The sequence below is a fragment of the Pieris rapae genome, chromosome 3 (assembly GCF_905147795.1).
Source record: "Pieris rapae chromosome 3, ilPieRapa1.1, whole genome shotgun sequence".
NCBI lineage: Eukaryota > Metazoa > Arthropoda > Insecta > Lepidoptera > Pieridae > Pieris > Pieris rapae.
Genome location: NC_059511.1, coordinates 4,393,961 through 4,407,217, shown reverse-complemented (window position 1 = coordinate 4,407,217; position 13,257 = coordinate 4,393,961). Strand labels below are relative to the sequence as shown.

At 30.9% G+C, this 13,257-nt stretch overlaps 2 protein-coding genes across 2 annotated transcripts; one reads left to right on the top strand and one right to left on the bottom strand.

Moving 5' to 3' along the window:
• Positions 1 to 2: 2 nt before the first annotated feature.
• LOC110997076 (merlin) lies at positions 3 to 9,028 on the top strand. The gene is made up of 13 exons (XM_022265048.2): positions 3 to 355; positions 879 to 1,008; positions 1,802 to 2,007; positions 2,521 to 2,645; positions 2,982 to 3,084; positions 3,319 to 3,525; positions 3,923 to 4,027; positions 4,425 to 4,556; positions 4,890 to 5,036; positions 5,339 to 5,527; positions 6,032 to 6,222; positions 6,520 to 6,734; positions 7,093 to 9,028. Exons 1-12 carry the CDS (start codon positions 269 to 271, stop codon positions 6,731 to 6,733), a joined length of 1,836 nt encoding a protein of 611 aa, XP_022120740.1. The 5' UTR covers positions 3 to 268; the 3' UTR covers position 6,734; positions 7,093 to 9,028.
• Positions 9,029 to 9,702: 674 nt separating this feature from the next.
• Positions 9,703 to 12,192, bottom strand: LOC110997069 (uncharacterized protein KIAA2013 homolog). The gene has a single exon (XM_022265041.2). The coding sequence runs from the start codon at positions 12,033 to 12,035 to the stop codon at positions 10,155 to 10,157; it is 1,881 nt and encodes a 626-aa protein (XP_022120733.2). The 5' UTR covers positions 12,036 to 12,192; the 3' UTR covers positions 9,703 to 10,154.
• Between the last annotated feature and the right edge of the window lie 1,065 nt (positions 12,193 to 13,257).

Sequence of the window (13,257 nt, the reverse complement as noted above, 5' to 3'; positions counted from 1 at the left end):
AAGGAACATCACTAGGAAGTTTTTCATAATAATATTTTTTCTTCATTCAACTCACATTCTTGTTTCATTGACGTTCCGCTTGTTTGTAAATAATAACCGCTGGAAATAGTACGCAATGTGAAATACACGCATTCCTCAACCGCAAGTGTACATTACGTAAACTTTTGCTACGGATAAACTAATCCGTAATTTGGTTAATATAAGTCTAACCTATTCCTATAAAATTCTAAGAAAAAATTCATTATTTAATGTGAAATGTGATTAAAAAATGCCGCCGTTTAGAAGAAAGAAGGCCTCTAAATCATTCCCAGTTAAAGTGTGTACCTTAGACGCTGAGTTGGAATTTAATTTAGAGGTAATGTTCTGAAACATTAATTCAAACATTCATATTAACAATAATGAAGTTAAGTTTTATAGTGAAATATCACAATAGGTATAGTGTGTGAGTCATACCGTGACCCAAGGGTCAAATATAATTTGCACATAACTTTACATTTATCGTGATCCATTACTATTAATTATTAAATTACGTACTATGATGTTAACATGTATTCATCATTATATATTAATAAAAAAAATGTTTATATAGGTTGAAGGTGTAATTATGTATGTATTAAATAACTGAAATTTTTTTTCAATGATTTTGAGGTGTAACTTAAAACAGTTTATGAAAGGTATTTTGTGGAACATAGTGATAAGAACATTTGATTCTGATTATTATGGCTTATTAAATTAAATAAACAACAAAACATTACAAAAATTACTTTCACCATTAAACCAAGTTTTAACATATAACCTTTAGTTTAGAACAACATAGTGTGGGAGACACTATGGTTGAAAAAAATTTTTGATGTCATGAGTGAATTTAATCATTTTAGTGGCGAGCTACTGGAAGAGATTTGTTTGATCTTGTATGTAGGACTATAGGACTAAGGGAAACATGGTTTTTTGGCCTTCAGTTCGAGGATACAAAACATTTTATCAGTTGGCTGAAATTGGATAAGAGAGGTAATTTTAGTATATGATCTTGAAATTTGGATACAACAATATCATGTTACAAAGTTTGGAATATGCCATGCCATGAAAGTTTAGAGTTGTGACAACTAGATAAGAAAAATTTGATTTTCTTTTGTTATTAATATTTTTATTATTTGATTATGCGGACTCATGTACCTCCGATATGAATGAAGAGCTTCTTAACAAGATCAAATGCATGCCGAACTTCTGCATATGTTTCATATATTGTCTTAAAAATATGACCATGTTTCTAAATTCCGCAGGCAGCTAAGATGGCTTCCTATTCGAGTCAGATATGATGCTCATATTCATCACCTTCTATACCCAATTCTTTTCAAACCCAAAACCCCTTCTTATCTCAAAAATCATTTCAAATTCTTAGCTCCTTCTAACTATACGCTAGGGTTTTTCAATAGATGTCTATTAGAAATTCCATCCCACAGCTCATCCTTCATAGGCAATTCATTTAGAATTTCAGCAATTAAGCTATGGAATAGGCTGCCCAACCCTAACCTAACCATATGATTGGCTTCCTCCCTTCTTGCTCTGGCTTCTTCAAAAACTTCTATATAAACATTTCCTAACCTTATCCTATCCTGATCAATTGTGACCTGTATAATTCTTGTATTTCCTCTTCTTTTGTATTACATTGCTATTCGCTATTGATGAATCCTTAAGATTAGCGTTTTAATTTGTAGTTGTTATATGTATGTTTTTCTCTAGATTAAGGTTGGTTCTTTCTATATATTATTTTTTTTAACATAATATAATATTTATATTTCAGTCCAAGATCAATGTGTCTCTCAAATGCCAGGCACTCCATTTATGCTATTGTGCAAGCTTTATCCTGAAGATGTTGCTGAAGAACTTATTCAGGAGGTCACACAACACCTGTTGTTTTTGCAAGTAAAGCAGGCTATATTAAGTATGGATATATATTGTCCGCCAGAAGCATCAGTTTTGTTAGCTAGTTATGCTGTTCAGGCTAAGGTGAGCTTCGATTTTATTTTAAAATTTAAATCTATATTTAATACATGTATATAAGGTATGTATATTAAAACCAGTGCATAAATCATATAGCTTAAATCTTTATAATTGATTTAACAATACTAATAAATAGTTCATTTGTGTGTCTTCTATATAAAACATGCCTATATTGCCAAAAACTGCAGTTGTTACAAGGAATGATATCACATAATTTTTGTATGATATAACAGAATTTATTAAAGTTAAAAAACAAATTCTACTCTTCCTATAGTGACATTATCAAAGAACAAATTTGTAAAGATTCATAAACATGACTTCATAAAGCGTTTCATACAATAAAAAGTGGCCAGAGTGGAACAAATCAAAATCTTTAAATGGAACTTTCTACATTTCTTCTTTGTCAAATTATTATATATTAAAGACACATTACCTACATGCAGACCTAATGTTAACAAATGCTGTCCAAGTGTTTCAATTACACTTATACTTAATAATATATATTTATTGATATTTCAGTATGGGGACTATGATGAAAGTGCTTATAAGCCAGGTATGCTTGCCAGTGAAGATCTTCTGCCTCAGCGCGTCATCGATCAGTATCAGATGACCCCTGAGATGTGGGAGGAAAGGATTAAAATATGGTATATTATTATGTGCCTTTAAAATCTCAAATATGATATTAATTGGAAAAAATGATTGATAAATATTTTTCACATATATTTCATAAACATTTATATGTATCAATTATTTATTTATTTAGATGTTTAGAAACTATTCAAATTATTATTTTTTTTATTAAGACTAAACCAAAGTTAGCCAATAATATTGAATTATGTAAATTATTAAGTTCATTATTGCGAGTTACACAGTCCCAGCAATGGCTTTAATTTTAGTATTGGAAAAATTATTTCGGATTGATAATAATAGAAGTTGTAAAAACATTGTATTCATAAATAACAGAAAAATATACTTTTCAGGTATGCAGATCACAAAGGTATGTCTAGAGATGAAGCGGAAATGGAATATCTCAAAATAGCCCAAGATCTGGATATGTATGGAGTTAATTATTTTGCTATAAATGTAAGTATGTAGTATTATCTCTAAGTTATGTGTACAACTTGACTAATATAAGCTTATGATTGAATATATAATGATAAGAATATAATGTAATGAAAAGAAATAATGTATAGAATTCAAATTATTAACATTATACAATGTATACATCTAAACAATATTTTATGTATGTATCTTACTTATTAGTCTTTAAACATATTGGTTAAGATAAATTTATTTTTAAATCTTTTTTGTTTTCAGAATAAAAAAGACACAGATCTCTATCTAGGTGTCACAGCTCTAGGTTTAAACATATATGAAAAGGACAATAAACTCCAACCAAAAACTACCTTCCCATGGTCAGAGATCAAACATATTTCATTTGACGATAAGAAATTCGTTATCAAATTCGTCGATAAATCAGCAAATAACTTCATTTTTTTCTCGCCAAAAGGAATGAATAAATTGGTGAGTTTCTCGCGTCATTATTTTAGCCTGCCTAATCTATTTTTGAGCAAAAATGGATGCCGGTAAGATGCTTCTCCAACTATTCGAATGTTAGATAGAATTTATTCGCTATAGAAAGACTAGTCACAACTTTTGGTCCTTCGATCCGATTGGCGCGTTTGATTTCCACTAAGACTCAATAACCTATAACTTACATAAGCTATACGAGCATAAGATATTTTCTAAGTGCGGAAACGGAGTCCCTACATACATACATACATACGAGCCGCGAAAACTGGACTGAAAATTTCAATGACAGGGAAATGATTACAATTTATATTGGTCACATTACAATTTTCATACATATCTGATTATCATTAGCCCGTCACACCGAAAGATAACATGTATCCTGTTGTAGATATTAGACCTGTGCATCGGTAACCATGACTTATACATGCGCCGGCGCAAGCCAGATACTATGGAAGTGCAACAGATGAAAGCTCAGGCCAAGGAGGAGAAAGTGGTAAGTCTACTTGAAGCAATTTTTTATTGCTATGTAAACCTGTGCTCAGTAAACGACAATGTTTATATCTACATAGTCTAGCACTATAACCATAAAATATGGTCTAAGCAGATTGGGATTTTAATATAGTAAGCATGATAAATAGTGTCATGCTTACTATGTTAAAATTAGATGTTATGTTAGAATTTTTGTGCAAATACATATAAAATTGTATTATAACCTATATATAAGTAATATATTCTGTAATGTCGACATAGAACGTGGCGTCTTATATACGTAATATGTTATTTATCACCTTTAGTCAGCTAAAGTTTTACATGTGAAGAACTCTTTTTAATTATAATGAACATATACTAATTATATATTTTATAAAATGCACTTGATTCGACATTTTCAGCGTCGACAAGTAGAACGCAATAAATTGGCTCGCGAGAAACAACTGAGGGAGGCAGCGGAAAGGGAAAGGGCCGCGATGGAACAGAGATTGTTGCAGTACCAAGAGGAGATTCGTCTTGCTAATGAAGCTTTGGTATGATTTTTTTTTTTAAATCTGCGTTTTACAAAAGTAAACTGTGTAATTTTTGCAAACTTATCGGGTTTAGAAAGCAAAATACAAGTATAGTATATCTACCCATATAAGTAAAAGAATATAAAAGAATAAAATATATATTTTTAAAAAATTTATATTCTATTATACATATATATGTAAAATGTATTTTTATGTATTTGTTCTCGTAGTTCAAAGAATATATTTTGCTTTAAAACTTATAAAACTTTACAATACAAAGTCAGTCGAAAAAGTTGGCTTAGCTATAAAAAGATTGTCATACAAGAAATAAAAGGAATGTTGTGATAATTTCAGCGTCGTTCAGAAGAAACAGCAGAGCTGTTAGCTGAGAAGGGAAGAGTGGCGGAAGAAGAGGCATCTCTTCTAGCACAGAAGGCGGCTGATGCTGAAAGGGATAATGCTCGATTGAGGTTGTCTAACATACGGACTGAAGAGGAAAAGGTAGGAAGAAATAAATGTTACATAAATTCTTTAAATATTAAAAAAAATTTTTTATAGAAATAGAATGTCAAACTTCAAATAGTAAAACAATGCTTAGACAACATCTTCTAGAGTACAGAGAGCCAAAGTGTTTATATATATATATATATATCTGTAAATAATTATGTCATGAATTATATAAATACAAACAGAAAGTTATGTTTGAATTTTTTTATATTTGTGCTTTAATCATAAATGTTTTTTTCTTTCTTTACATGTTATTTTCATATGTTTTGTTATATATGGTATACATATGTCTGCAGGTACATTTAGAAAGAAAGACCCGCGAAGCAGAATTCCTAACAGCGCGTTTAGTGGAGGAATCAGAGAAACGTGCGGCAGAAGCCGAGAGACTCAAATCCGAATTACTAGCGGCGAGAGTAGCGGAAAAACAAGCGAAGGAGAAACTACTAAACTTCCTTAGTAGAACTTCTACTGGGTCATTACCGCCGGTAAGGGGAGACTACATAATTATCTATGTTTGTGTAGATCTGTAGATATTTTTTATACAAGTGATGCAATAATCACATATTCTGGGATTCGTCAATTGAAACTAAGAGAATCAAAAGCTAACGTATATAAGACTAAATTTTTGAACGATCCGGCTACAACCAAAAAAAAAAACTACTAATAAGATTTAAAATCGTCGGTATTGTTTTGTTTTGCTTTGACAAGAAGCGGTTGGTCCTTATAGTCCATGAATATCGATAAAGTTTTGTCGTTGTAAGCGATATATCGCTGTATCCGATGTTGTTATAGGCGGTATGTTTGCTGAATAGTTTACTAGAGATTCGGGTGGGACCTTACAATCTGGCTGTTATAACCGATCGGTCGTTGTAAGCGATGTCGCTATAATCGGTTTCGACTGTATATAATATAAAATACAATGTACAAAGAATCGAATAAAAGGGGCTTTAAACAAAATATATTTCACCCGTCGAACTCATAATTTCCAGCCATCAACCGTTCCATCTTCTCTCTTCCCGTCAACGTGCTCTCTCCCGGCTGAGTTGAGTTGTGATGGCGTCGGAGTCCTACAGAATGGAAGCTCCACGCCACCGGAGCCCGAGTTGAATTCCTACCAACTACTCCCTGATGACTCGGATCCGCATATCCATCGGCTGTCGTTGGAGATTGAGAAGGAAAGGTAACAAAAATATTTATTTATTTATTTATCACTACATTTTTCTATCTTAACAGTAATTACTAATACGATAGAATTCCAAAATCCCACACCAACTATTCTAGATAAAAACATTAAAAAATTAAACTTATATTCCTAAATCTATCTATCCATAACTAACAATATAGCTAGCAACTCTTGTGAACTCAGCCAGTGTACAAACAAAAACTTTTTTACCATAGAAAAAAAAATTAAATTAAGAATATTATTAGCAATTGTCAAGAGATGTTAATAATAACTGTTTTGGCGCTAATCTTCCAGGGTGGAATACCTCGCAAAGTCCAAGCATCTCCAACAGCAGTTGGACGAACTGCGTTGTGAATTCTCGGTTTTAAGAGTGGAACAGCAGCCAGGAGCCACCTTGGACAGGATTCATGAAGCGCAGACGAGGGCCGGAGATGACAAGTACTCCACTCTACGGCGGCTTAAACAGGGCTCCACGAAAACACGACTTGCCTTCTATGAGGAGCTGTGAGGTGAGATTGAAAAAGTGGCGCCATAACCCATTATTTGGAACGCACATTTATTTAATCGGTCCCTGACTCCATGGGTTTTTAATCTTAGATGTGCCGTTTTGACCCCGTTGTCAGCCGTGATAAGAAACTGAATTGTATGTGAATAAAAGTTGGTTCATGTGTAATTATTTAATACAATAATCCAGATTATTATAGCAAAAATAAACACGTTTTCTAAGCGAAACAAGATTATATAAATGTGACTTCCATATTATGTAAATAACGTAATAGATTCTGACAGTACGTCTCGGTTTTTTAATCTTACACTAACTGTTAGAAAAAAAAATTATTTTTTAATATATAACTTTATTGTTCCCAGGTGAAAGTACAATGACAAGCAATTCCACAAATATGTATTAGTCTAGGACATGGAAGTGACAATTTAAATAATTTTTTTCTCTACGTAGTTAGCACCTAGGTTTTGAACAAAGCGCATAATTTTTATATGTTAATTTTTAAGTCATTGATGTTTTATGGGGAAGATTTGGTTATTTTTTTAATAATAGTTTATATTTCAACATAAGTTATAGTGTTACTCGTATATTTAAAGTAATATTTTACCATGTTCCTAAATATTGAAAAGTATTATAAGTCTTCATGGAGTCAGATATTGTATCAGCAATTTCAAGATATTTTATATCCGTGACCCCTTAGTACCGTTCAACCGCTCTACTCAGTTGGTTTATTTTAAGTGTGTAATTCATTATTACCTAGTTCGGTTTAAAGCAAAAGAATAAAAATTATTAATTGCTGTAACTCTACGATTTTATGAGAGTCGAATTCAATACTTTTTTAATAAATTCAATTTACTGATAGTAACCGAAATGTAAAAGGGGTTGAACTGTAATTATATGATCTCTTTTTTATTTAAATATTGGTTAATGATTTTTATATCTTGTCTTATCTGCAAAAATAATATTGATTTATCTGTGGTCGCGCACGCTATGCTCATTTCGCGCCATTTTGTAACAGTCAAAGTCAATCCGTAATGTTATAAGTGAAAAGCTACACGTAGCTACTTTATTATATCATTCGTTCATTCAAAATTAACAATTTAAGGGTATGTTTGACAATGTATGGATAAAGAACCAAATAGCTATGCAACACATACATTATTCGGAATATAAAAGTTCTGAATAAGAAACATCGAAACGCAACCATACTATTTATCCTACCAATAAGTATTAAATAGCTTATTTAGAACTTTCCCTACATTGTGAAACAGACCCTAGGATTGCAACAATATCATAAACTTTAACATGTTTATTCTCTATTATTTAAGATCTGCTCTTCTATATTATGAAATTATTTATCCTTTTTGCAAGTCTATATAGTGTAGATTAGGTTTTACCATTTCGACTAATATTAATATTTTTATTCGGAATCGACATTTGAAATATTGCATATTATTGCCATATATAATTCGTGTAGCTATTGTCAAATCGTTATATGTGATCATTAATATCAGACCATTCTGTTATGTACCTTTACAATTAGTATAAGTTCATAATTATACTAAACACTTACTAAACATAATTAGTATATATATATATGCCTAACATGGGACAGTATCCGTATAATAATAAATAATATTTTTAGAACAGCACTTTGCAAGCATATTTTGAGCTAAACGGAAGCACAAACATACATAATGTATAAAAAAATATGTAGTATGACTTAACAAATGCAATACGTTTTTAATATAACTTTCTTAGCGCTTAATTTTGACTTTTGTCGAACAGAAACGCAGTTCTTTGTAGTCAAAAACTGATTTTATCGTATTGCCGTATACGATCATAAAGTTTGTACTAGAACCTCTGAAAAAATGGTTTTAATTACTCTAACGTCTTGCGGTCCTAAAATACACGGATTAACTGATAGTAATGAACGGATCCAATCAGATTTCGTCAGCAGACCGTAAACAGGTCGATGATCTTTTTTAGTTCGTGCTTTTAAATGGAGTAAAATAATTATGTATTTATATTTATTATGCGTATGTCTTCCATACCAATGGTTATCTTGTGGCCCTATTTTTAAATTGGTAAGTTCCTGATTTGGCTTAGCCATTCATTGAAGCTGGATAGTTGGTATTTTTATTAAATTTTTCATGGGGCTACAATACAAATATATGTTTTAGTAATTTGAAGGAATCGTGTATTTTTGTAATGAAATACTTGTGATGTACGACTTATGTTCAATCAAGTGCCTTGCGTAATATAGAAACAATTTTGTAAATAAATATTTATAAATTTTTACTGAGATGTTTTTTTCTGATATAAATTTGTATCAGTAGACTCTTTTTATAGAAAGTATGGGAAACCAAATTTATTTAAATAGGAAATTATTTATTAAGGTTTGTATTAACTTTATAAAAAGAACTAACTTGAAATTGTGCAATTTTCTCTTGATTATGTATCATAAATATAATAAAAGCATTTTTAAACAATATTCACACTTCTGTGGTGCACTATTAATAAGAGACCCAGATATAAACAGCATAATACCTATCATAATTAAATTTAAAAAAAAATCTTACATATGAATAATCACATTAATAAAACATATACCTTTCAACATCAACATTTTATTTACTACAATTGTATTGAAAAAAAAGTAATAACATATTTTAACTAAGTTTCCATATTGTTATAATTATATATACAAAAATAACTCATAACGAGCTGATAAATTATACATTGCAAAGTATATATAATATAGTGAAAATAACAGAGTAATATCAAATGAAATAACTTATGTTTGATCCACTATATTCTATAATAAAATTAAATTTTAACATTAAGCAATAAATAAAATACCTTTCATATAAAGCAAGCAAACAATATTACAATCATTCATTTAAATTAAATTCATTTAAAAAAATATAATTATTGATTTAAAAAAAATACATATACAATAAACTATGTAGTTGTTATGTGTTAAGGCAACATATTATGTTAAAGAGAATATTTGGTACAAAATTATGTTTTTTTTTACTATTAGTAATAGTAGTATCTATAAAATATGAAGTTAAGCTCTTAACAAACTTATTCAAGAATTAAAATTATTGTTTTTTCCACAATTTCCATAATTTACATATTATATGATGATTATATCTTGTGATGTTTAAGAAATGAATGTATTTAATTTAATTATTTGTAAGATAAACTATAACAATAAATTGTGCTAGAGGTTTTATTATACAAAACTTTAAAAGCAAATTCTATAAATTCTAAACTTTGAAATTGTTGATTTCCATTCTTCTACATATATTATTTATAAATAGGCAAAATAGATTGTATGATATAGATAAGCCTTTAGTGACACTAAATAATGATGTCTCATTAAAAAAAATACTGACATAATACACAAACCGTCTTTGACTCAGGCTTTATTATACAGCCTCTTATAACTAACACTAGTACTGCTGTCACAGAATTCATTCATTATTATTCTACACAGGAATAAGTGGAACACAACTATAAGTAAAATAATGGACACCCAGAACAAGGGATTCAGGCCACCTAAACTATGACCATGTTTGTGTAAAGCTATGACATGGGATTCATGAGGAGGAGCCTCTATGACTTCATGCACATGAATTGCATGCTTTAAGTCCTCCATATGCTGTTTATCTGCCGTAATATACAAGATTGCCGTTAAAGGCTCTGTTAATTTCACTGGAAAATATTTTCTATATGGACCAAGTTGTACAGCTGAATCCAGACATCCACCATCACAAGCATAGTATGTCCTATCAGAACGATCAAGTGCGACAAAAATAGCTGCTTTGTTATCCTCTTGAAGAATAACACTAATATTTACATGTGTTAAATTACCATAGTTAACTCGGCGGAATAAAAAATCCCTGTGAAGTTTTGATGGATGTATATTATATTCAAGATGTTGGTTGCTAAATCGCAAGCTACCAAAGCTTAATATCATTGCCTGGTTCACCCCACTTGCTCCTGCTCTTAATAGATTATGGCAACCCTGCTTCTCCAATGTCAACATCCATACACTTGCAACATTATTTAAATTTTGTAAAGAATTTAAAGGCTTCCATAAGTTAAATGCATCTAGTGTTGAATACCCACTATAACAACCTTCTGAATATGTCAGACTGCGAAGAATCTCTGCTTTTGTAGATGGTTTTATATGATTTTCATGTTCAAAACTTCGTACTTGTGAAAGAATAGCATAAATTGTAGCATTTATTCTATCACCATTTATTACACCATCAGCTTTAGAATCTGAAATATAGAAGCCAGTATCCCAAAGGCCTTGCCAGACTCTAGCATGGTTGTCTCTCAATATCCTAACAGCCGAGTGATCTCCCGTTAAGGCAATTACCTTTTCCATTTCTTCGATAGCTTTTTTCTCAATTATATCTTTTTGTTTTGCATAATCATCTTGTTTTATTGGTCGACTGTATTGTACTGTAGTAAGAATCATTATGTCTATACCATCTCGGGCTTCTACTTGTATATTGTTACTCATTTTTCGACATACAACAGCTGCAGCTATGACATTATCACTGTCTGGTAAATTAATCATACCTGTTACTACCTCATACTCTTTGCTATCAACACCTTGATGTAACTTTATAGTTTGTTTAACAGCTGTTTGCCAATCAGATAATCTAGGTGAAGTCATATGTAACTTCTTTGCTACATTTAATGGATTGCTAACTAAAATTTCTTGAACAAATAAAGATGGAATAGTTCTATGTGCATAATATTGGTAGGATACTTTAATGCCAGAAGAGCTGCACTGAAATCTGTGAACTATACCACTTTTGTAGTCAACTAATGTAGATTCTTTCATATCATAATCTTCCACAATGTACAGTGGATGGTAATATAAAGGTAGAGATAGTGTTCTCCCATGTTTAATATTTAAGTGTGAATCATGCTCTAATGAAATTCCAAGTAGACCATTTCCAATATAAGGCACATAATTATGGCTCAAGGATGATAAAGTTGCTGCTGATTCAAGTCTCATATAAGCATCGTAATGGTTTAAGGCTTCTTGGAAAGGGTTTATAAAGTTCTGATGGCAAACATTTTGACTGCTTGCTAAGGAGCCATCTCTACTAAATATTGAATTTAATATTTTTGGTCCAAGGTACAATATTAAGAACACCACAATAAGAAGTATAAGTACTAGCTTTTTCCGAGTCAGGGGTCCGTCTGTAATTCTATTAATGCGGCGAAATATCTCTCCGGCTCTTCGATTCATTTCACTGTAGTTAGACCTTTCCATGCCAAGGTTCTATAGTTAATTACCAACTTGATTGTTAGTGTTTTGTTTTAGTGATGTTTAGACCTTTATTTACATTTCAACAATATTTCATGTGGCTTGTTTTTATAAAAACTCCCCTTCACAAGTAACAATACAGTTCAATTCGTAGATAACCTAATGACATTTTTTTTAATTTTATGATCTGGTAACATTAAACATAGACCTTTAAGTCATTAATGACATAAGGTGTTATGAGACTACAGACTAAATAAGGACTTTAATTATTTCGGTTTCCCATAAAACGAACCTAGATTTTTTTTACTCACTGTAAATAGTTACGTATAAGAAACATTACGTATTAAAAATCTTATAATTTATTACACTTGTGTACAAACTTTGCATTACAAATAATTCTGGTCACGACTTAGAAATCATATACTCGAATTTGATGATACTGATTATATAGGTATTTCGGGGGACCTTAGTTGGAATACCTCCTAATGTATTGAAATTCGTAAACAAACCGTCCATTTTCCACTTTTCTATTGGTTATTGGAGATGTAACATTTTGCATAAAATATCGATTTTTAATTAATCGTATGTTTTTTTTAGAATAAAAATCGATAAATAAAAAATAATAGATTTTTTTATATTTATCGAGTATTTCCTAATTTTTATTTTTTTTAGAATAATAACCCTTATTATTCTAAAAAAAATAAAATATAACGGCGCATGAATCACTTTCATGCGCCGGAAACAGATATTTCAAATAATATTAATATACTAACCTAACCGAACAATAGATAATAATTTCTTTTCTGGGCAGCTCCGACGCTTCTTGTGAAGCCAAGTCCACATTTCAAGGATCGTCATGCTCATTTAAATGTCCTTGATTGTGGCGGCGTCCATGCGTCGGGTTGTCTCGTTCCCTAAAATATGGCCATGGGGCCGATGACTGGCCGTCATACTCGTGAACGGGTGCTACTGGTCGTACTTGAATTCATGTATGCGGTGATATTAGTTGTTTCTACTACGTATTTGCGTGTTATTCTCACGAGTATGAAAGTGCGTGCTCCTATTTCACCTGCCGATAGAGGGCAAATCTTTTTAATATAAAAAGTTTTTAATTAATTTTATCATTCTTTATTATTTCTGATGTCATATGGAACATGGTGTAATGGTTACAAACGTTGTGTAAGAAAAGAAAAAACTTGGCGTTAAAAAAGTTTATTGCCAGTTCTTC